The 24,160-nt window shown below is 49.5% G+C and overlaps 1 protein-coding gene across 1 annotated transcript in view; it reads left to right on the top strand.

The window, feature by feature from the left end:
* Positions 1–24,160, top strand: part of wwc3 (WWC family member 3) — a 203,227-nt gene that overhangs the window by 155,639 nt on the left and 23,428 nt on the right. The window contains exons 9-15 of the mRNA XM_078232164.1: positions 204–446; positions 1,682–1,771; positions 5,024–5,589; positions 10,583–10,703; positions 12,965–13,042; positions 14,206–14,292; positions 23,962–24,154. Of these exons, the coding sequence (XP_078088290.1) occupies positions 204–446; positions 1,682–1,771; positions 5,024–5,589; positions 10,583–10,703; positions 12,965–13,042; positions 14,206–14,292; positions 23,962–24,154 (1,378 nt within the window). The remainder of the gene's footprint in view (positions 1–203; positions 447–1,681; positions 1,772–5,023; positions 5,590–10,582; positions 10,704–12,964; positions 13,043–14,205; positions 14,293–23,961; positions 24,155–24,160) is intronic.

Here is a 24,160-nt window from a genome sequence, read left to right as displayed (position 1 = left end):
CTGGTCCCCCTCTCTCTCTGGCCCCCCTCTCTCTCTCTGTGGCCCCCCTCTCTCTCTCTCTGGCCCCCCTCTCTCTCTCTCTCTCTGGCCCCCCTCTCTCTCTCTCTGGCCCCCCTCTCTCTCTCTGTGGCCCCCCTCTCTCTCACTCTGCCCCCCCCCCCCCCCCCCCCCCGCTCTCTTCCTGATATCTGCCTGTCTCACAGAGTTTCTAGTATCCAGCTGCAGTTGGCCCAGTTGGACAATGAGAGCTGGCCAGGACGCGCTGAGGCTGACTGGGCCCGTCTCCAGCTGATCCGAGAGAAGGAGGCTTTGCTCCAGGAGCTGCAGCTGATCAGCCAGCAGAAGCGCCTGCCCGAGGAGCTGGCTCGGCTGGATGCGGAGCGGCAGCGCCTGGAGGAGGATGTGCAGCGAGCGCAATCCATTCCCTGTCAGGAGTTTGCGGAAAGGTTAGTGTTCCCTTTGCAAAACCCTCAGGAGCCCGGGAACGTATGGGTGTTTTTCTGGTTGGCGATCAGTGACTGGTGGTGCGCCTCAGGGATCAGTGTTGGGACCGCAATTATTTACGATTTACATAGATGATTTGGAGTGGGGACCAAGTGTAGAGTGTCAAAATTCGCAGATGACACTAAGATGGGTGGAAGAGCAAAGTGTGCAGAGGATGCTGAAAGTCTGCAAAGGGATATAGATAGTCTAAGTGAGTGGGCGAGGGTCTGGCAGATGGAGTACAATGTTGGTAAATGTGAGGTCATCCATTTTGGTAGGAATAACAGCAAAATGGACTATTATTTAAATGGTAAAAAATTGCAGCATGCTGCTGTGCAGAGGGACCTGGGTGTCCTTGTGCAGGAATCTCAAAAAGTTGGTTTGCAGGTGCAGCAGGTAATTAAGAAGGCAAATGGAATTTTGTCCTTCATTGCATGGGGTCCTTAATTATGCCGGCTGCTTTGCCGAGGCAGCGGGAAGTGTAGACAGAGTCGATGGATGGGAGGCTGGTTTGCGTGATGGATTGGGCTACATTCACGACCTTTTGTAGTACCTTGCGGTCTTGGGCAGAGCAGGAGCCCCATACCAAGCTGTGATACACCCAGAAATAAATCTTTCTATGGCGCACCTGTAAACGTTGGAGAGAGTCGTAGCGAACATGCCAAATTTCCTTAGTCTCCTGAGAAAGTAGAGGCGTTGGTGGGGCTTTCGTAACTATTGTGTCGGCATGGGGGGACCAGGACAGGTTGTTGGTGATCTGGAAGCCTAAAAACTTGAAGCCCTTGACCCTTTCTACTTTGTCCCCGTTGATGTAGACAGGGGCATGTTCTTCACTACACTTCCTGAAGCCGATGACAATCTCCTTTGTTTTGTTGACTTTGAGGGAGAGATTATTGTCATCGCGCCAGGTGAGGAAGTCACTCAGGGATATAGTTCCGGCAGTAATAGAGAGCAGGAGAAGCAGTTCAAGGATGCTGTTAAGGCCTCAAATGGCTCCTGGCTGGCTTGGTGAGCTCAATGTATGAGGTGAGGTGAGAGATCTTGCAATGCAGATGGATAGATGCAATATTCTGTAATGTAAAGAGGAACATGGAAGGCGAGATTTTTTTTCTTCAGTTTAGCTTTCTGTGGAAGCTTCACCATGATGCTGACTTGATTCTCATTTTTATTCCCCATGTTTTTAACCTTTTGCTTGTAGGATGATGTTGCAGGAGAAGAGGAACTGTCTGTTGAGACAGCTGGAAGAAGCTACACGTTTAACCACATATTTGCATTCTCAGCTGAAGAGGTTAGTGGGCCTGTTGTCAGGTTTTTATGAAACTACATGGTGAACTATAAGAGCAAACGAGATATTGTGGCATTTTCTTCATGGCTTTGACATGATTGTACCTTTGCGTGAATCTGATTAGAAACTATCGAAAAAATTAAAGTTTGTTTATTAGTCACAAGTAAGGCTTACATTAACACTGCAATGAAGTTACTGTGAAATTCCCCTGGTCGCCACACTCCGGCGCCTGTTCGGGTCAATGCACCCTAACCAGCACGTCTTCCAGACCCTACTAACCCCCTGACACTAAGGGGCAATTTAGCAAGGCCAATCCACTTAACCTGCACATCTTTGGAGTGTGGGGGGAAACCCACGCAGACACGGGGAGAATGTGCAGACAGTGACCCAAGCCAGGAATCGAACCCAGGTCCCTGGCACTGAGAGGCAGCAGTGCTTGCCACTGTGCCACCCACAGTACGGCACGGTAGTTCCTGGACTACTAATCCTGAGAATGTGAATTCCAATCCCAACCTAGTTGTTGAGAAATTTGGATTCAGTTTCAAAAGAGCAGGAAGTAAAGAACGTGGATCAGTAAATGTGACCATGAGGCTGTTGGAATTTTGTTAATGTCCTTTGGGTTAGGAAACTTGGGATCCTCATCCAGTCTGGCTTAAGGGCAAGTCCAGACATGGCCTCTCGGCCTTCTGGCTAAGGTCAAGCCTGAGGTCAGGTGTGATGTCTGTCAGCTTGGATCGAGCATGTCCCACCAAGATTTGGATTCAATTTGAATTGGTTTTTGAAGCAAGCAAGGAGTTAAAGTTTATTAGTCACAAGTAAGGCTTACATTAACACTGCAATGAAGTCACTGTGAAATTCCCCTAGTCGCCAAACTGCTGCCTCCCAGCACCAGGGGCCTGGGTTCGATTCCCGGCTCGGGTCACTGTCTGTGCGGAGTTTGCACATTCTCCCCATGTCTGCGTGGGTTTCCTCCGGGTGCTCCGGTTTCCTCCCACAGTCCAAAGATGTGCGGGTTAGGTGGATTGGCCGTGCTAAATTGCCCCTTAATGTCCCAGGATGTGTAGGTTAGGTGGATTATACATGAGGAAATGCTGGCGGAGGGATGATCTTTTAGAGAGTCGGTGCAGACTCGATGGGCCGAGTGGCCTCTTTCTGCACTGTGGGGATTCTATGGTGACTCAATTATTGCAGCGTTATTTAAAATAAGCAGTTAATCTAATTTCTCCACGTAAATTGATGTATCCTGGAATTCCTATTGTTAAAATGGATTAAACAAGAGTACCTTGGTGCAGGTAGACAGATCCACAACTCTGATGTAACTTCTTAGCTGTAATAAGGAGATGGTTAATAAGCCGTTATCATAGGGTTTGGCCTACGCGCTTTCCGCCATTCCCACGGTTTTCTCTGGAGTTCTCAAACATCTGGATGTTGGCAGAGACCCCTCCCCTTTAACCTGCCCTTCGTTTCCCATTCCATATCCATTGGTCGCATCTCTGGGCGAGAGAGTTATAACTTTAATCGAGTAGATGTGGAGGCTTTGGAGAGGGTACAGAAAAGATTTACCAGGATGTTGCCTGGTATGGAGGGCATTAGCTATGAGGAGAGGTTGGAGAAACTTGGTTTGTTCTCACTGGAACGACGGAGGTTGAGGGGAGACCTGATAGAAGTCTACAAGATTATGCGGGGCATGGACAGAGTGGATAGTCAGAAGCTTTTTCCCAGGATGGAAGAGTCAATTACTAGGGGGCACAGGTTTAAGGTGCGAGGGGCAAGGTTTAAAGGAGATGTACGAGGTAAGTTTTTCACACAGAGGGTGGTGGGTGCCTGGAACTCGCTGTCGGGGGAGGTAGTGGAAGCAGATACGATAGTGAGTTTTAAGAGGCATCTGGACAAATACATGAATAGGATGGGAATAGAGGGATATGGTCCCCAGAAGGGCAGGGAGTTTTAGTTCAGTCGGGCAGCACGGTCGGTGCAGGCTTGGAGGGCCGAAGGGCCTGTTCCTGTGCTGTAATTTTCTTTGTTCTTTGTTAGATTCCTGTCAGTTTGCAAGTCATTAAAAGTGGTTGACATCCAATAATCTACCAATCAGCTAAAAGAAAAGCCTTTGGCTGGCGGGTATTGTGAGGGAGCTTTGGGGAGGCGATGGCCTCGTGGTATTATCGCTGGGCTATTAATCCTCAGCTAATGTTCTGGAGACCCGGGTTCGAATCCCGCCACGACAGATGGTGGAATTTCATTGAAATAAAAAATATCTGGAATTAAGAATCTACTGATGACCCATTGTCAATTGTTGGAAAAACCCATCTGGTTCCTTTTCGGGAAGGAAATCTGTCGTTCTTACCCGGTCTGGCCTACATGTGACTCCAGAGCCACAGCAATGTGGTTGACTCTCAACAGCCCTTGGGCAACTAGGGATGGGCAATAAGTGCTGGCCCAGCCAGCGACGCCCGTGTCCCACGAATGAACAGAAACACACACGTCCGCACGCGCCCACGTATAGCCAGTGGGCAGCAGGCGGTGAGTGAGTGAGCAGTGGTGGACAGCATCAGCCAGTGCTGGGCACAGAGGTCACTGAATCCTCTCCAGCCCCTTTGCAATCCCCTCACATCAGAACGCAGTTGCATCAATACCTGTCCCATGATATCATGCACCCGAAAATTATAATGCCTCAAAATCAGCAAACAATAGTGTAATCAGAAGCAATAACGGGGGTGGCACAGTGGTTAGCACTGCTGCCTCACAGCGCCAGGGACTCCGGTTCGATTCCTGACTAGGGTCACCGTGCGGAGTTTGCACGTTCTCCCCGCGTGGGTTTCCTCCGGGTGCTCCGGTTTCCTCCCACAGTCTGGAAGACGTGCTGGTTAGGTGAATTGGCCGTGCTAAATTGTCCCTCAGTGTAACCCGAACAGGCGCCGGAGTGTGGCGACTGGGTGGGGGATTTTCACAGTAACTTCATTGCAGCGTTAACGTAAGCCTTGTGACTAATAAATAAACTTATCACCAGTTTGGTCACCAGCGTTACTCTCCGATTATTACATGACTGTAATGTGTTTGGGTCAATGAAGCTATGGTCACAGAACCTCCTAACTTCAACTGCCCCTCCCCCAGACTCCTGCCATTGGTTCCCCCAAGCATGTCAATCATAAAGCCCCGCCTTCCCACGCCGCCTCCCCGGTTTTGGAAAATGTATCTCCGCTGTTGGTGTCCTGTGATCTCACGTTCAGAGCTAAACCAATCTCCTTTGTATTGCAGCTTGACGGCTAGTTCCCTGACTGTGTCTTCCGGCAGTAGCAGAGGCTCATTGGCATCCAGCTGTGGATCCCTGGCTTCCAGCAGAGGTTCCCTCAGCTCGCTCAGTTTCACTGACATATACGGGCTCCCCCAGTACGAGACGGACGCCTTGGTGGACTTGGGGTGCTACCTGCAGTTTGATCTCCTTCCGTTCGATACAATAGCCAAGGACCCTTCGTTCGTCGACCACTTGGGGCTGTCGAACCTGAGCAAGCCGAGGAGGTCTCTGGATCCCCCGCAGTCCTTGGCGTCGCTCTCCTCCAGGTCTTCGCTCTCGTCCCTCTCCCCGCCAAGCTCCCCGCTCGACACGCCGTACCTCTCAGCTTCCCGTGACTCCCCACTGGCCCAGATGAGCGAGGAGTTTGAGGAGCTGGTCGGGAGGTCGGAATCGGAAGCCCTCCGGATACAGGCTCAGGCTGTCTGCCACGATTTGCAGGAGGCCGCGTCCTCCCAGGTTATTGGAGCTCTGCTCGGAGATATCAAGGTGACCCAAGATGTGGATTCCAGAGCCAGACCACCTGTCGGAGGTACAGTCACATTTTAACACAATATACTTCTAATGTTGCATAGAATCCCTGCAGTGCAGAAGGAGGCCATTCAAAGAAACAAAGAACAATACAGCACAGGAACAGGCCCTTCGGCCCTCCAAGCCTGCGCCGCTCATGTGCCCAACTAGACCATTCGTTTGTATCCCTCTATTCCCAGTCTGTTCATGTGGCTATCTAGATAAGTCTTAAACAATCCCAGCGTGTCCGCCTCAATCACCTTGCTTGGCAGTGCATTCCAGGCCCCCCACCACCCTCTGTGTAAAATACGTCCCCCTGACATCTGTGTTGAACCTTGCCCCCCTCACCTTGAACCCGTGACCCCTTGTGTTTGTCACCTCCGACCTGGGAGAAAGCTTCCCACTGTTCACCCTATCTATGCCCTTCATAATTTTATACACCTCTATTAGGTCGCCCCTCATCCTCCGTCTTTCCAGGGAGAACAACCCCAGTTTACCCAATCTCTCCTCATAGCTAAGACCCTCCATACCAGGCAACATCCTGGTAAACCTTTTCTGCACTCTCTCCAAAGCCTCCACGTCCTTCTGGGAGTGTGGCGACCAGAACTGGACGCAGTATTCCAAATGTGGCCTCACCAACGTTCTATACAGCCACAACATCATATGCCAACGTTTATATTCTATGCCCCGTCCAATAAAGGCAAGCATGCCATATGCCTTCTTCACCACCCTCTCCACCTGTGCTACCACCTTTAAGGATCTGTGGACTTGTACACCCAGGTCCCTCTGTGTGTCTATACTCCTGATGGTTCTGCCATTTATTGTATAGCTCCCCCTTACCGAAATGCATCACTTCGCATTTATCTGGATTAAATTCCATCTGCCATTTCTCCGCCCAATGTTCCAGCCTATCTATATCCCATTCGGCCCATCGAGTCTGCACCAACCACAATCCCACCCAGGTCCTATTCCCACAACCCCACGTATCTACCCTCCTGACCCCCTGACACTAAGGGTCAATTTAGCATGGCCAATCAACCTAACGCACACATCTTTGGACTGTGGGAGGAAACCGGAACACCCGGGGGAAACCCACGCAGACACGGGGAGAACGTGCAAACTCCACACGGACAGTGACCCAAGCCGGGAATCGAACCCAGGTCCCTGGCGCTGTAAGGCAGCAGTGCTAACCACTGTGCCGTTACTGCGGCATTTAAAACTTTGCTGAAACTAGAATTGGTCTTAACTGAATATTGAAAGCGGGTTAGCTGTGTTGCATCTTCTGCAGCTTAGGACATTGCCTAATTGATGATGCTTTGGTGTAGAGGGACATAGGGACTTGGGGTTACAGGGACACAGGTCACTAAAAGCCGCAGCATAGTTTAATAGGACCATTATAATAACCCAACATAGCACTAAGGTTCATCTCTGGAGAGGTAGATTTGAGAAAAATGAAAAGTCACCTTAAGCTTGTATCATACAGTGATATGGGCGGCACGGTAGCACAGTGGTTAGCACTGCTGCCTCGCAGCGCCAGGGACCCGGGTTCAATTCCAGCCTCGGGTCACTGTCTGTGTGGAGTTTGCACGTTCTCCCCGTGTCTGCGTGGGTTTCCTCCGGGTGCTCCGGTTTCCTCCCACAGTCTGAAAGATGTGCAGGTTAAGTGGATTGGCTAAATTTCCCCTTAGTGTCAGGGGGACTAGCAGGGTAAATATGTGGGGTTACGGGAATAGGGCCTGGGTGGGATTGTGGTCGGTGCAGACTCAATGGGCTGAATGGCCTCCTTCTGCACTGTAGGGATTCTATGATTCTACGATACCATGTTTAGACCAGACTCCTGGTACTGCCAACAGTTCCAGCCTTCCTAACATGGAAAGGACATGGAAGAACTAGAAACGGTGCAGGAAAGATTGACTTAGACTGATAGCAGAACTGAGAAGCTGTACCCATCGAGGAAGATTGAACAGTCCGAGGCTCATCTCTCCTGGAAAGAGTTGACTGAGGATGGGGGTATTAAGCTTATGAAAGGGTCGAGGTGGAGAAGATGTTTCCACTTGCAGGCAAGAGCAGCCGTTTGTATAATACCAACATTTCTTCAATAGGCATTCCAAGAGAAATGTGTTCATCCAGAGAGAATCTCAAACTTAGAATCATAGAATCCCTACAGTACGGAAGGAGGCCATTCGGCCCATCGAGTCTGCACCAACCACAATCCCACCCAGGCCCTATTCCCATAACGCCCACATATTTACCCTGCTAACCCCCCCGACACTAGGGTCAATTTAGTATGGCCAATCAACCTAACCCACACACCTTTGGATCTTGTAACCATACAGAGCGGATAAGGTGAATAGATGTGTTTGAAGAAAGCTAGGTAATCTCCCGGAGGGAGACACAAGGATATAAAGTTTAAGTCTAAAGTTTATTGACATTAACACTGCAATGAAGTTATTGTGAAAATCCCCCCAGTCGCCACACTCCGTTCGGGTAACACTGAGGGAGAATTTAGCACGGCCAATGCATCTAACCCGCACATCTTTGGACTGTGGGAGGGAAACCGGAGCACCCGGAGGAAACCCACGCAGACACGGGGAGAATGTGCAGACTCCACACAGACAGTGACCCAAGCTGGGAATCGAACCCGGAGTCCCTGGCGCTGTGAGGCAGCAGTGCTAACCACCGTACCGCCCTGGTTTAGAGGGAATATTCCAGTGGGATTTCTCCAGGGAAAATTAACATTAACACTAAACATTAAAATTAACATTAACACTGCAATGAAGTTATTGTGAAAATCCCCTAGTCGCCACACTCCGGCGCCTGTTCGGGTACACTGAGGGAGAATTTAGCATGGCCAATGCCTCTAAGCAGCACATCTTTCGGACTGTGGGAGGAAACCGGAGCACCCGGAGGAAACCCACGCAGACACGGGGAGAATGTGCAGACTCCGCACAGACAGTGACCCAGGGAATCGAACCCGGGTCCCTGGCGCTGTGAAGCAGCAGCGCTAACCATCGTGCCGCCCCTTTGAAGGGAGATGGCAGTGATGTTAGTGTAAATCCATGAGAAGACATGTGTGTAAGCAAGTGTTGTCAGAATAGAGTAGTTTGGAGCTTGGTCTAATCTCTACCACTTGAGAGCACAAGTGAGCCCGCAATGTATTAGTTACATTGAGAAAGGGCCATCCCTGGGTGTTTGATGCCATCTTGTGGCCGTGCCGTGTATAACCAGCATTCTGATTTTTCTTTTGACTGGTGAGGTTTGATTTTAATCGCCTCTCTTATGCTGACACACAGGAGGCAGGCGATTAACGTAAATCATTTTAACAGCACTGATCTCAGTGTTGGCAAGGACCCAGCCACGGGCTGGGGTAAAAATCAGCGTCCTACCGTATGATGCAGTGATTTTAATTCTGAATGACAGACCGTGTCAGAACAAGGATTGGGAATGTTTGGGTAGTTTGTGTGTGCCTCCCAATCCCCCCCAGGAACCCTGCGTACCTCTCCTGTCTCAACTCTCCCTCACTCTTACCCTGCCAGTAATTCCCTCCAGAACCTCCCACCACCAGGTTAGAGGGATTAGCGGGTAAATATGTGGGGGTATGGCCTGGGTGGGATTGTGGTCGGTGCAGACTCGATGGGCCGAATGGCCTCCTTCTGCACTGTAGGGTTTCTATGATTTCTATGAACCACCGCCCCGACTCCTTCACTTGTGTTGGGAACCAGTCACCGACTCTGGGACAAATTCCCACTCCCACCTCTTCAGAAAGTAATGTTTCCTCGCAGAGACGGCCGGACTGATTAGCCTCAGAGATGGCATTGCAGCCCGGAGCCACAGTGTTGAAATGGCCCAGCCAATTCAAATAAACTTCTCACCATCCTCATCCTTCGCAACTTCACTCAGGCACAGAACCCCCCCTCCTAATCCGGAGTGAGTTACTCCAACTCCCCCCTCAATCCGGAGTGAGTTAATCCAGCTCCCCCCTCAATCCGGAGTGAGTTAATCCAACTCCCCCCTCAATCCGGAGTGAGTTAATCCAATTCCCCCCTCAATCGGGAGTGAGTTAATCCAACTCCCCCCTCAATCGGGAGTGAGTTAGTCCAACTCCCCCCTCAATCCGGAGTGAGTTAATCCAACTCCCCCCTCAATCCGGAGTGAGTTAATCCATTTTCCCCCTCAATCCAGAGTGAGTTAATCCAACTTCCCCCTCAATCCAGAGTGAGTTAATCCAGCTCCCCTCCCTCAATCCAGAGTGAGTTAATCCAGCTCCCTCCCTCAATCCGGAATGAGTTAATCCAGCTCCCTCCCTCAATCCAGAGTGAGTTAATCCAACTCCCCCCTCAATCCAGAGTGAGTTAATCCAGCTCCCCCTTCGATCCAGAGTGAGTTAATCCAGCTCCCCCTTCGATCCAGAGTGAGTTAATCCAGCTCCCCCTTCGATCCAGAGGGAGTTAATCCAACTCCACCTTCAATCCGGAGTGAGTTAATCCAGATCTATGTAAATAATTGTTGATGGGATTGGGGTGTGTGTGTGTTGTGCCTGTTGGGTGTGTGTGGGGGGAACTGACAGACGGGTGTGTGTGCGTGTTGGGTGTGCGTGTGTGTGGGGTGTGTGTGGGGTGTGTGTGGGGTGTGTGTGGGGTGTGTGTGCGTGTTGGGTGTGCGTGTGTGTGGGGTGTGTGTGGGGTGTGTGCGCGTGTTGGGTGTGCGTGTGTGTGGGGTGTGTGTGGGGTGTGTGTGCGTGTTGGGTGTGCGTGTGTGTGGGGTGTGTGTGCGTGTTGGGTGTGCGTGTGTGTGGGGTGTGTGTGCGTGTTAGGTGTGCGTGTGTGTGGGGTGTGTGTGCGTGTTGGGTGTGCGTGTGTGTGGGGTGTGTGTGCGTGTTGTTGAGGTGCTGTTGACAATTGCTGGCAGTGTATCTTCACAATGGATGTACGCGAGGGGTTTTCAGCTCAGCTGTATTGATGTTCCCATGTCTTGGTGAGTACATTAACCTACCCTGTCTCTCCTTGTGGTTGTAGCTGTCACCCTGCGTACAGACAGTGCCACTAAAGCAGGCAGAAGAGCAAGACGGGTCTCCGCAGGTTTCTCCGACGATTCTCTCGCTACGGACAGTGGCGTCTTCGAGGCATTAAATAAAAGGTGATGAAATGATTTCCGTGTGAGTGGGACACAATCTGAAGCTGCGTGTTTTCTTCCAAATTCTGTGAATGGAATCTATACATCGCAGGGTCTGGGAGTGCCACCAGGCAGCCTGTAAAAGTTAAAGTTTCGGCTGCTGCACCAGATGTGTTTTCTGGACATTTATAATCAGAGTGCATCCGTTAGATTTGTTTGAGCGATGGTCTTTGTTATTTTTGGTAAATAGTGGTTGTCTCTCTGTGAAATTGTCAGTAGATACAACTCATTATTTATTTGTGGGACACGGGCGTCACTGGCTGGCCAGCATTTATTGTGTGGAGATGCCGGTGTTGGACTGGAGTAAACGCAGTAAGAAGTTTAACAACCCCAGGTTGAATTTCACTAGCTGTCCTGTCTGGAGACAATACACATCTCTTTGACCTGTCTCGGTGCTCTCTCCACTCACATTGTCTGTACCTTTAAGACTTGATTAGCTGTAAGTATTCGCGTTCCAACCATTATTCTGTAAATTGAGTTTGTGTCTATATATGCCCTGTTTGTGAACAGAATTCCCACTCACCTGACGAAGGAGCAGCGCTCCGAAAGCTTGTGGCTTTTGCTACCAAATAAACCTGTTGGACTTTAACCTGGTGTTGTTAAACTTCTTACAGCATTTATTGCCCATCCCTAGTTGCCCGAGGGCAGTTGAGAGTCAACCACATTGCTGTGGCTCTGGAGTCACATGTAGGCCAGACCGGGTAAGGACGGCAGATTTCCTTCCCTAAAGGACATTCGTGAACCAGATGGGTTTTTCCGACAATGGTTTCATGGTCATCAGTAGATTCTTAGTTCCAGATATTTTTTATTGAATTCAAATTCCACCGTCTGCCGTGACGGGATTCGAACCCGGGTCCCCCAGAACATTCGCTGAGTTTCTGGATTAATAGTCCAGCGATAATACCACTAGGCCATCACCTCCTCTTCCATCAATTGCACCTAATCACCATTTAGTTCCTGACGAGAGATGACAGCTATCCCAATACCTGTGACAATAATAAACCAAATAGCGCACTGGGCTGGGAGACTCCAGCGGAACCTGTTTTGCGGGCTCCCCCCTGGGCGCCATGGCCTCTGCTTGTCTCCTGCAGTCAGATTTCACTCCAGCGGGGTTCAGTATAGCTCCCCACTTTCGGGGAGCTGGCGGCCTGAACCTGCTGGAGTGAAGAGGGGGGCAATCGAGGCTCCCCAGAGGGTTGGGGGTAAGGGGAGGTGCCACCTGAGCATTGCCACCTTGGGAGTGCCAGCCTGGGCCCCCAGGTATCGGGTAGTCCGAGGGTGCGGGGTCTGATAGGAGCGGGACCTCTTGGGGGGGGGGGGGGGGGGTGGGGGGGAGGAGTTGATTTGTGTGTGGGGGGGGGGGGGGGGGGAGAAGTTGATTTGTGGGGAGGGGGGGGAGGAGTTGATTTGTGGGGTGGTGGGTCCTACTGCCACTCTGCATTCAGGCTGAGTCATGATGTGGAGATGCCGGCGCTGGACTGGGGTAAACATAAGAGTTTTAACAACACCAGGTTAAAGTCCCAACAGGTTTATTTGGTAGCAAATGCCATTAGCTTTCGGAGCGCTGCTCCTTCGTCAGATGGAGTGGATAGGCTGAGTGACGGAGGGAGGCCAGTGATCAGGGGCTGGCCATTGGGGTTGGCGGGGGGCGTGGGGGCAGCCTGCTGGGGTGGGGGGGGGGTCGGGGCTGCCTGTGGGTGGGGGAGGGAGGGGGGAATCAGGGCTGTGAGGGGGGTGGTGCATTGGCAGGGGCTGGCCTGGGCGTGCTCAGCGGGCCAGCGATCGGTCCGTGGGAGGGGATGCATGGCTGGTGATGCGGGGGTCGCGGGGCTGGCCAGCGATCGGGAGACCGGCAGACGGGTCACTGCCCATGTGCTGATCTTGGCACTGACGGATCAGCGCGTGTGCAGTGGTCCCTCAGCGCAACGCTGCCGGCTTCTCCAGCGGGAATAGGCCCGTTCCCAGCTTTTCAATGGGATTTATGCTGGTGCGTTCTGCAGTGTGCAGAGTGGGAGATTCATTTCGAAACACCCGCTGAAAAAACCAGCGTGATTTACTCCAGATTTTACACGAATTCGACACTTAAAATTTTTTTGAGAGAATTGCCCTCTGTGAGCCGAGGCTTACTCGAAACCTCATGATGTAAACACACCTCTGTAATAACTGTGCAGTGTACAAGGTTGCTTTGCAATTTATAATTTGTATTCTCATTTTTTTACTCACAGGCCTGAGGATGCAGATGAGGCTCTGTATGATAATAGTTCCACCACATTTGACCCACCACAAATTAAAATGGGACTTGTGTAAGTGTCTATACTGGGATTAAAAGTGAAAAAGTAAAGTTTATTTATTCGTCACAAGTAAAGCTTACATTAACACTGCAATGAAGTTACTGTGAAATTCCCCTAGTCGTCTAGGGGCCTGTTCGGGTTACACTGAGGGAGAATTTAGCACGGCCAATGCATCTAACCAGCACGTCTTTCAGTCTGTGGGAGGAAACCGGAGCACCCGGAGGAAACCCACGCAGACACGGGGAGAATGTGCAGACTCCACACAGACAGTGACCCAAGCGGGGAATTGAACCAGTGTTCCTGGCGCTGTGAGGCAGCAGTGCTAACCACTGTGCCACCCCTTGCTTAATTGTACCCAGAGATTTTAGTCCATCTCTCCTTTTTGCTATCATCGGGAGGTGTATTTTCTTGAGATGAACCCTCAGGAATATCATGGCAACAGTTGAATAGCAATAGCTGGGCTTAACAACACGTTTAGCAGTGTGTGTAAAAATAGCAGTCAGTGGTAGTGCAAACTCTAGATGATTGAAAGGCAAGGAAATTAATGGGAGAGGGAACACGGTATGTTTACAGTTCTTTAAGTGTAGCCACTCAACAATGCACAGTTGTGCATCAGTAGCAATGTACAATCTGTGGGGCGGCACAGTGGTTAGCTCTGCAGCCTCACAGCTCCAGGGACCCAGGTTTGATTCCTGGCTTGGGCCACTGTCTGTGTGGAGTTTGCACGTTCTCCCCGTGTCTGCGTGAGTTTCCTCCGGTTTCCTCCCATAATCCAAAAGATGTGCGGGTTAGGTTGATTGGCCGTGTTAAATCGACCCCAGTGTCAGGGGGACTAACAGGGTAAATATCTGGAAGTTACAGGAATAGGACCTGGGCGGGATTGTGGTCGTTGCAGACTCGCTGGGCCGAATGGCCTCCTCCTGCACTGTAGGGATTCTATTCTACATGACTGGATTCAGAAAACATAAATTCATACCCTGTCATCGTAACTTGGTGGATTTAACTATCTGGCAATGAATGCCCTGATGTCAGTAATTCATTATAAATGTGACCACACTTCTAATATACTTCATTGACTGACAAGCACTTCGGGACATCCTTAAGTTGTGAAAGGCGCTATATAAATGCAGGTCTCCCTTTGGCATGTGCGCTAACGGCGTGTTTTTTATCTTAAGGTATGATCACCGGGATGAATGCCTGATCATTCACGTTCTTCAGTTGCGGAATCTGGCGGCCCTACAGGCGAAAGATGGGAACAAAGTGTAAGTTGGAAATTATAGCAGTTTACCTTTCATGACTGTTGTATAGAATTGGTCTTTTTACTTGATACAGTCCAGTGCCAATATTGACTCTGTGTCTGTACTTCCCACATGATGCTCAGTAAACTTTTGGGAAAAAAAAAGAGGTGAGTTGTTTTGAGTTCCAGGCCACTTAGGACCCTGGCGCCAGCATGTTACTGTCCCGTCCACCACGGGACGGACGAGGGGTGGAGCATGAGAAGGTCCGTTGACCTCAGGAGGGTTTTTTTACAGTTTCGGGATGAAGGAGGCTGTAAAGTCTTGACCCAGCCAGTAGAAATCTCACCTCCTGGTCAGAAAGCTGTGGGTTCAAATCCTACGCCTGAGACTTTGAACGCGTCGTGTCGAGAGAGCCCGTCACAAACTGGGAAGGGAGTTGAAGATGAATGCACACTCGGACGAGGAAGAGTTTGACCGGGACTCTCAGTTGCCATTGGGGGTCCGGGAAGGGTGGTGGAAAACCAAGGGTGTTCCAGAAATGTGACCCAGCGACAGTGCTGGAACAGTGATGCAGTTAGTCCCAAGTCAGGATGGTGTGTGACTTGGAGGGGAACTTCCAGGTAGTGGTTTTCCCATGTGTCCATTGCCTGTGCCCGATAGGCGATAGAGATCGCGATTTGGAAGGTGCTGTTGAAGGAGCCTTGGTGAGTTGCTGCATCTTGTAGATGATACACGCTGCTTTCACTTTGCATTGGTGATGGAGGGAGAGGATGTTGAAGGTAGTGGATGGGGTGCCAGTCAAGTGGGCTGTTTTGTCCTGGATGTTGTCGAGCTTCTTGAGTGTTGTTGGAGCCGCACCCATCCAGAGAAGTGGACAGTAATCCATCGCATTCCTGCTTTGTACCTTGTATACGGTGGGCAGGCTTTGGGGAGTCAGGAAGTGAGTTAGTCACCGCAGAATTCCCAGCCTCTGACCTGTGCTTGTAGCCACAGTATTTATATGTCTGGTCCTGTTCAGTTCAGTTACCCCCAGGATGTTGATAGTGGGGATTCAGTGATAGTAATCATAGAATCCCTACAATGCAGAAGGAGGCCATTCAGCCCATCAAGTCTGCACCAACCACAATCTCACCCAGGTCCCATTCCTGCAACCCCACATATCTACCCTGCTAATCCCCTTGACACTAGGGTCAATCTATCTTGGCCTATCAACCTAACCCGCACATCCTCCTATGGGAGGAAACCAGAGCACCCGGAGGAAACCCACGCAGACACGGGGAGAACGTGCAAACTCCACACAGTCAGTGACCCGAGGCTGGAATTGAACCCGGGCCCCTGGCACTGTGAGGCAGCAGTGCTAACCACTGTGCCACCTGAATGCCATTGACTGTTAAGGGGAGATGGTTGGATTCTCTCTGGTTGGTGATGGTCATTGCCTGGCACTTGCGTGTTGCAAATGTTGCTTGCCGCTTGTCCGCCCAAGCCTGGATATTGTCCATGTCTTGCTGCATATAGGTATAGACTGCTGCAGTGGAGATGGGGCGCACATTCTCTGGAGTTTAGAAGAATGAGAGATGATCGCATTTGAAACGTACAAGGAGGCTACAGTTGAGGAGGAATCAACTGAGCATAGAGAGCAGATCTCTGGGGGTGAGCCGAGTGAGAAAGCTCAGGTGGTTAGGGGCTGTAAAAGACTGGGCCTTGTGATTGGGGACTCCACAATTAAGGGGACAGATAGGAGGGTCGGAACTAAAGGTAGGGACTCAGGGTTGGTGTGTTGCCTACCAGGGGCTGGGGTCCGGGATGTATGACAGGGTATTCAGGACTCTTAGGGGGGAGGGAGATAAACCACAAGTTATTGTACATGTGGGGACACACGACATAGGGAGGATAGGGGAAGGGGATATTAGGCAGGGATTTATGGAGTTGGGGTGGAAACTAAAGGCCAAGACTGACAGAGTGGTTATCTCTGGACTCTTGCCTGTACCACGGGATAGTTTAGAGAGGAATAGGGAGAGGGAAGGTTTGAATTCATGGCTGAGGGGATGGTGCAGGAGGGAGGGGTTCAGGTACTTAAGCAATTGGGGCTCGTACTGGGGAAGGTGTGACCTCTATGAGAAGGATGGTCTACACCTTAATCAGAAGGGGACCAATATCCTGGGGGGTAAATTTGCTAAGGCCATGCAGGGAGGTTTAAACTGATTCGGGGGGGGGGAGGGATCCTGAGTAGTGGGGCTGAAAGTGAGGGATGCATGGATGGGGACTGCAATGCACGGCATTGCAGAGGTGGGGTGGAGCAGGGTTTGAAATGTGTATACTTCAATGCCAGGAGTATTCGCAATAAAGTGGGTGAACTTGCAGCGTGGATCAGTACCTGGGACTTCGATGTTGTGGCTATTTCAGAGACATGGATAGAGCAGGGGCAGGAATGGATGCTTCAGGTCCCGGGGTTCAAATGTTTTAGTCGAAGTAGGGAAGGAGGTAGAAGAGGGGGAGGGGTAGCATTATTGGTCAGAGATTGTATCACAGTGTCAGAGAGGAGGTTTGATGAGGACTTATCTGTTGAGGTAGTATGGGCGGAGATTAGAAATAGGAGAGGAGAGGTCACCCTGTTGGGAGTCTTTTATAGACCTCCTAAAAGTTCTAGAGAGGTTGAGGAAAGGATTGCGGAGTCAATCCTGCTTAGGAGTGAAAGTAATAGGGCAATTGTTATGGGGGATTTTAACTTGACTAATATTGACTGGAATTGTTATAGCTCTAGCTCGTTAGAGGGGTCAGTTTTTGTTCAAAGCGTGCAGGAAGGTTTTTTGACTCAGTATGTAGACAGGCCAACTAGAGGTGAGGCTATATTGGATCTGGTGCTGGGAAATGAGCCAGACCAGGTGCTAGACTTGGAAGTTGGTGTGCATTTTGGTGATAGTGACCACAATTCGGTTACGTTCACCTTAGTGATGGAAAGGGATAGGCATGAACCTCGGGCCAGTGGTTTTAGCTGGGGGAAGGGTAATTATGAGGCTATTAGGAGAGAATTAGGAAACATAGGTTGGACTAGGAGATTACAGGGACTGGGAACGTCCGACATGTGGAGTTTTTTCAAGGAGCAGCTACTGCGAGTCTGTGATAGGTATGTCCCTGTCAGGCAAGGAGGAATTGGTAGGGCTAGGGAACCGTGGTGCACCAAAAAAGTTTCTTTGTTGGTTAAAAAGAAAAAGGAGGCTTATGTTCGGATGAGACGTGAGCACTCGGGTAGTGCACTAGAAAGCTTTAGATTGGCTAAGAGGGAGTTGAAGAGCGAGCTTAGAAGGGCTAAAAGGGGACATGAGAAGACTTTGGCGGATAGGGTTAAAGAGAATCCTAAGGCGTTCTATAGGTATGTCAAGAACAGAAGGTTGGTTAGGGCAAGTTTAGGGCCAGTTATAGATGGCAGAGGGAAGTTATGTGTGGAACCGGAGGAGATTGGTGAAGCATTGAACCAATATTTCTCTTCGGTGTTCACGCAAGGGGACATGAATATAGCTGAGGAGGACACTGGGTTGCAAGGGAGTAGAATAGACAGTATTACAGTTGATAAGGAAGATGTGCAGGATATTCTGGAGGGTCTGAAAATAGATAAATCCCCTGGTCCGGATGGGATTTATCCAAGGATTCTCTGGGAGGCAAGAGAAGTGATTGCAGAGCCTCTGGCTCTGATCTTCAGGTCGTCGTTGGCCTCTGGTATAGTACCAGAAGATTGGAGGTTAGCGAATGTTGTCCCATTGTTTAAGAAGGGGAACAGAGACTTCCCCGGGAATTATAGACCGGTGAGTCTCACTTCTGTTGTCGGCAAGATGTTGGAAAAAATTATAAGGGATAGGATTTATAGTTATTTGGAGAGTAATGAATTGATAGGTGATAGTCAGCATGGTTTTGTGGCAGGTAGGTCGTGCCTTACTAACCTTATTGAGTTTTTTGAGAAAGTGACCAAGGAGGTGGATGGGGGCAAGGCAGTGGACGTGGTATATATGGATTTTAGTAAGGCGTTTGATAAGGTTCACCATGGTAGGCTTCTGCAGAAAATGCAGATGTATGGGATTGGGGGTGATCTAGGAAATTGGATCAGGAATTGGCTAGCGGATAGGAAACAGAGGGTGGTGGTTGATAGTAAATATTCATCATGGAGTGCGGTTACAAGTGGTGTACCTCAGGGATCTGTTTTGGGGCCACTGCTGTTTGTAATATTTATTAATGATCTGGATGAGGGTATAGTTGGGTGGATTAGCAAATTTGCTGATGACACCAAAGTCGGTGGTGTGGTAGACAGTGAGGAAGGGTGTCGTAGTTTGCAGGAAGACTTAGACAGGTTGCAAAGTTGGGCCGAGAGGTGGCGGATGGAGTTTAATGCGGAGAAGTGTGAGGTAATTCACTTTGGTAGGAATAACAGATGTGTTGAGTATAGGGCTAACGGGAGGACTTTGAATAGTGTGGAGGAGCAGAGGGATCTAGGTGTATGTGTGCATAGATCCCTGAAAGTTGGGAATCAAGTAGATAAGGTTGTTAAGAAGGCATATGGTGTCTTGGCGTTTATTGGTAGGGGGATTGAATTTAGGAGTCGTAGCGTTATGTTGCAACTGTACACAACTCTGGTGCGGCCGCACTTGGAGTACTGTGTGCAGTTCTGGTCCCCACATTACAGGAAGGATGTGGAGGCTTTGGAGAGGGTGCAGAGGAGGTTTACCAGGATGTTGCCTGGTATGGAGGGGAGATCCTATGAGGAGAGGCTGAGGGATTTGGGATTGTTTTCGCTGGAAAGGCGGCGGCTAAGAGGGGATCTTATTGAAACATATAAGATGATTAGAGGTTTAGATAGGGTGGATAGTGATAGCCTTTTTCCTCTGATGGAGAAATCCAGCACGAGGGGGCATGGCTTTAAATTGAGGGGGGGTAGTTATAGAACCGATGTCAGGGGTAGGTTCTTTACCCAGAGGGTGGTGAGGGATTGGAATGCCCTGCCAGCATCAGTAGTAAATGCGCCTAGTTTGGGGGCGTTTAAGAGATCCGTAGATAGGTTCATGGACGAAAAGAAATTGGTTTAGGTTGGAGGGTCACAGTTTTTTTTTTTAACTGGTCGGTGCAACATCGTGGGCCGAAGGGCCTGTTCTGCGCTGTAATGTTCTATGTTCTATGTTCTAAGGCTCTGAAGGGGTTTGACAGGGCGGATGCTGAGAGGTTGTTTCCAATGGTTGGGAAATCAAAAATGTTTGGGAACAATCTCGGGATAAGGGGCCGATAATTTTGCACTGAGAGGAAGGGAAATTACCTCCCTCAAAGGGTTATGAATCTTTGGAATTCCGTACCCTCGAGGGTTGTGGATGAACCACCATTGAATATATTTAAGGCTGGGACGGAGATTTTTTTGGGGTCTCGGAATCCAGGGATATGATCTGATTGATTTATTATTGTCACATGTATTAGCATACAGTATTGTTTCTTACACACTATACAGACAAAACATACCATACCATTCATAGAGAAGGAAACGAGAGAGTGCAGAATGTAGTGTTACAGTCACAGCTAGGGTGTAGAGAAAGATCAACTTCATGCGAGGTAGGTCCGTTCAAAAGTCTGACAGCAGCAGGGAAGAAGCTGTTCTTGAGTCGGTTGATACGTGACCTCAGACTTCTGTATCTTTTTCCCAACGGAAGAAGGTGGAAGAGAGAATGTCTGGGGTGCGTGGGGTCCTTAATTATGCCATCTGCTTTGCCGAGGCAGCGGGAAGTGTAGACAGAGTCAATGGATGGGAGGCCGGTTTGCGTGATGGATTAGGCTATATTCACGACCTTTTGTAGTTCCTTGCGGTTTTGGGCAGAGCAGGAGCCCATACCAAGCTGTGACACAACCAGAAAGAATGCTTTCTATGGTGCATCTGTAAAAGTTGGTAAAAGAGTCTGTGAAAGAGGTGTAGCTGACATGCCAAATTTCCTCAGTCTTCTGAGAAAGTAGAGGCATTGGTGGGGAACAATATGGGGATCAGGCAGGAAAGTGGATTTAAAGTGGATCCAGAACAGGCTCGATGGGCCAAATGGTTTCCGCCTGTTCTTGCTTCTTGTCTCCTTGTGGCTGAGCCTGATTTTCCAGAAGCTTGGGGGGTCACTCATACAGTCCGGGAGTCAGTGATTGACTTCAGTTCAACTGTGGTTTTATTTATGATTTTTATTTCTTGCTGTGTATTGTTCAAAAAAAAAATCACAAGATTGTGTGAAAATTTTAGTCAGACGTTACTTAAAAGCAGAAAGTGCTGGAAATGTTCAGCAGTTCTGGCAGCGTCTGTGGAGAGAGAAACCGAGGTAATGGTTCTGTACACACGTGATCCCAGAACTGCTGAGCATTTTTCTGTTTTTATTTCAGATTTCCAACATTTGCCGCGCTTTGCTTTTGTATTAAAGTTATTTATAGATCAGTGATGTTTTTGTTCAATCAGGTGGTGATTACTTAACGATTCTTGTTTGGTTTGATACATGATAGAAATAGTTTTCATTTCAGTGTCTCTTTGTTTGTGTTCTTTCTTTGATGTATAAACTGTTCCACCTCACGCTATAAAACAAAAGGTTTTTAGTTTGTTCAGAATAGACCATAAGACATAGGAGCAGGATTAGGCCACTCGGCCCATCAAGTCTGCTCCGCCATTCAATCATGGCTGATCTCTTTCTCATCCCCATCCTGCCTTTTCCCCATAACCCCTGATCCCTTTATTAATCAAGAACCTATCTATCTCTGTCTTAAAGACATTCCAGTCTTCTGCTGCTCCTGGTGAAATAAGATCTGCAGTAACAAATGTCATGTGATTAAGCATTGCCTAAGTCGTGTCACATGATTAAATATAGAATCCCTACAGTGCAGAAGGAGGCCATTTGGCCCATCGAGCCTCCACCAACAACAATCCCACCCAGGCCCTATCCCCTTTACCCACGGCCAATCCACCTATCCCCGTAACACCACGCATTTACCTTGCTAATCTCCCTGACACTGAGGGTCAACTTAATAGGGCCAATCCACCTAACCAGCACGTCTTTCAGACTGTGGGAGGAAACCGGAGCACCCGGAGGAAACCCACGCAGACACGGGGGAGAACGTGCAGACTCCGCACAGACAGTGACCCAAGCCGGGAATCGAACCCGGGTCCCTGGCTCTGCGAGGCAGCAGTGCTAACCACTGTGCCACCGTGTCGCCCCATGCTCAAATACCATGTGATCAATGTCACATGGTCACATCTCCAAGAATACCTCAAAGCGGAGTTGTTCTGTGGGTGAGGACAAGTTAGAATTTGATTACAGTACACCTTTTGGGTAAAATTAGCCTGGCGACTGTCATTCTTTAGGCTCACACACTGTAGAAAGCTCTACAGAGTGGCTTGAACAGAGAAGGACCGGCATGAGCAATTCTATTTGCTTGTAAAAAGCACTGAAAATACTCTACATAGGAACTCTATGATTAATTCCCTTCACTGAAAGGCCCCGTGGATCCTAATTGCCTCACCATTTCTCTTGTAGACACAAGCAACTCTAGACTGCTCAGAATTATTTTTTTACTATCTTCCCAGAACTCCCCTTTATAATCTGGAGACCGTTGACTTGCTGTGTTTTGCTTTTCAAACGGCCCCAGCTGTACAGCAAAGCATTCACTCTTTCCAAATATGCCAGACAGTGCCTGCAATCTCACCTTTCCCTGCTCCGAAAAACCCCTCTTAACAATTACACAGGGAGCTTTTTCTTTCTTGAGTCTTCCTTGCACAGGCAGTTTAATCTTGAATCCCGCTGTGGCTTTTCCCTGGAGTGAAGACCCACAATTTCTTTCTACTTTAGGATCTAGTCCCGATGAAACCAAATCCCGACTCGTCGCCAGTTTTCTTTTCTGCAATGTTAGAGGTTGTGGGTTTGACGCAAAAAGAAAAGAAACTAGGTTTGCACGCGTGGATTCAAACAGACGCACAACGGGTTTTATTAAAGAGCTGCTCTTTGCATCAGAATACAGAACTGAAAATAAGGCGGCAGCCTAAGCACGCACCCTAATAACATCACCATCAAATCACGTGATCATCTCGTAAAGTGATCATGCACCCCTTTTAAACCTATAACACTAACGTGTTAACTTTCATTTTGTTAACTATCAGCGTCAGATTTAGCAGAGGAGTAGATGAGAAATGAAAGAGGGCAACAGCCTTTTATGTGATGAGAGAACATTGATATTAGCTTAACATCCAGTGGAAATGGCGGAGGGCTGGGATCAGATGCCCAATTTGATGCTCCTTTAAAGTCAACAGGTCGTTCAATGGGTACTGACCCAGTTTGGCTCCTGTTAGTGCCAGGTGCGGCACGGTGCCACAGTGGTTGGCGCTGCTGCCCCACAGCACTAGGCACCTGGGTTGGATTCCTGGCTTGGGTCACTGTCTGTGCGGAGTCTGCACGTTCTCCCCATGTCTGCGTGGGTTTCCTCCGGGTGCTCCGGTTTCCTCCCACAATCCAAAGATCCTAGAAATCTTAGAAACCCTACAGCACAGAAGGAGGCCATTCGGCCCATCGAGTCTGCACCGACCACAATCCCACCCAGGCCCTACTCCCATATCCCTACATATTTACCCACTAATCCCTCTAACCTACGCATCCCAGGACACTAAGGGCAATTTTAGCACGGCCAATCAACCTAACCCGCACATCTTTGGACAGTGGGAGGAAACCGGAGCACCCGGAGGAAACCCACGCAGACACGAGGAGAATGTGCAAACTCCACACAGACAGTGACCCGAGCCGGGAATCGAACCCAGGTCCCTGGAGCTGTGAAGCAGCAGTGCTAACCACTGTGCTACCGTGCCGCCCTGATGTGCTGGTTGGGCTCATTGGCCATGCTAAATTCTCCCTCAGTGTACCCGAACAGGTGCCGGAGTGTGGCGACTGGGGGGATTTTCACAGTAACTTCATTGCAGTGTTAATGTAAACTTACTTGTGACTAATAAATAAATAACTTAAAAATAAAGGTGGTGGCGGTTAGACTAAAATGTCCCTTTATAGGACGGGGTATAGAGTATAAAAGCTGGAGTCTGATGATGCAGCTGTATAGAACGCTGGTTAGGCCACATTTGGAGTACTGCGTCCAGTTCTGGTCGCCGCACCAGCAGAAGGACGTGGAGGCTTTAGAGAGAGTGCAGAGAAGGTTTACCAGGATGTTGCCTGGAATGGAGGGTCTTAGCTATGAGGAGAGATTGGGTAGACTGGGGTTGTTCTCCTTGGAAAGACGGAGAATGAGGGGAGATCTAATAGAGGTATACAAGATTATGAAGGGTATAGATAGGGTGAACAGTGGGAAGCTTTTTCCCAGTTCGGAGGTGACGATCACGAGGGGTCACGGGCTCAAGCTGAGAGGGGCGAAGTATAACTCAGATATCAGAGGGATGTTTTTTACACAGAGGGTGGTGGGGGCCTGGAATGCGCTGCCAAGTAGGGTGGTGGAGGCAGGCACGCTGACATCGTTTAAGACTTACCTGGATAGTCACATGAGCAGCCTGGGAATGGAGGGATACAAACGATTGGTCTAGTTGGACCAAGGAGCGGCACAGGCTTGGAGGGCCGAAGGGCCCGTTTCCTGTGCTGTACTGTTCTTCTTCTTCTTTGTTCTAAAACGCGAACTATGTTTTAAACGTGAATAATTCTGTTCTCCTTGCAGGTATATAAGGATCTCATTGCTTCCACTCGACCCCGGCTCGACAGTTACTCTCCGCTCCAAGGCTCTCGAAGTTCAGGCGCTTCTAACATTCAGTGAATCGTTTCAGGTGCCAGTTGCGCCCAGCATGTTGAGGTTAAAGACTCTGCGGCTGGATATCTGTTCCATTGATCAGCAAATACAGGAAGAGTTATTGGTAGGT

This window comes from Mustelus asterias, chromosome 17 (genome assembly GCF_964213995.1).
Source record: "Mustelus asterias chromosome 17, sMusAst1.hap1.1, whole genome shotgun sequence".
Lineage (NCBI taxonomy): Eukaryota > Metazoa > Chordata > Chondrichthyes > Carcharhiniformes > Triakidae > Mustelus > Mustelus asterias.
Note: the sequence above shows the minus strand (reverse complement) of the source record. Positions and strands in the feature narration are given on the sequence as shown.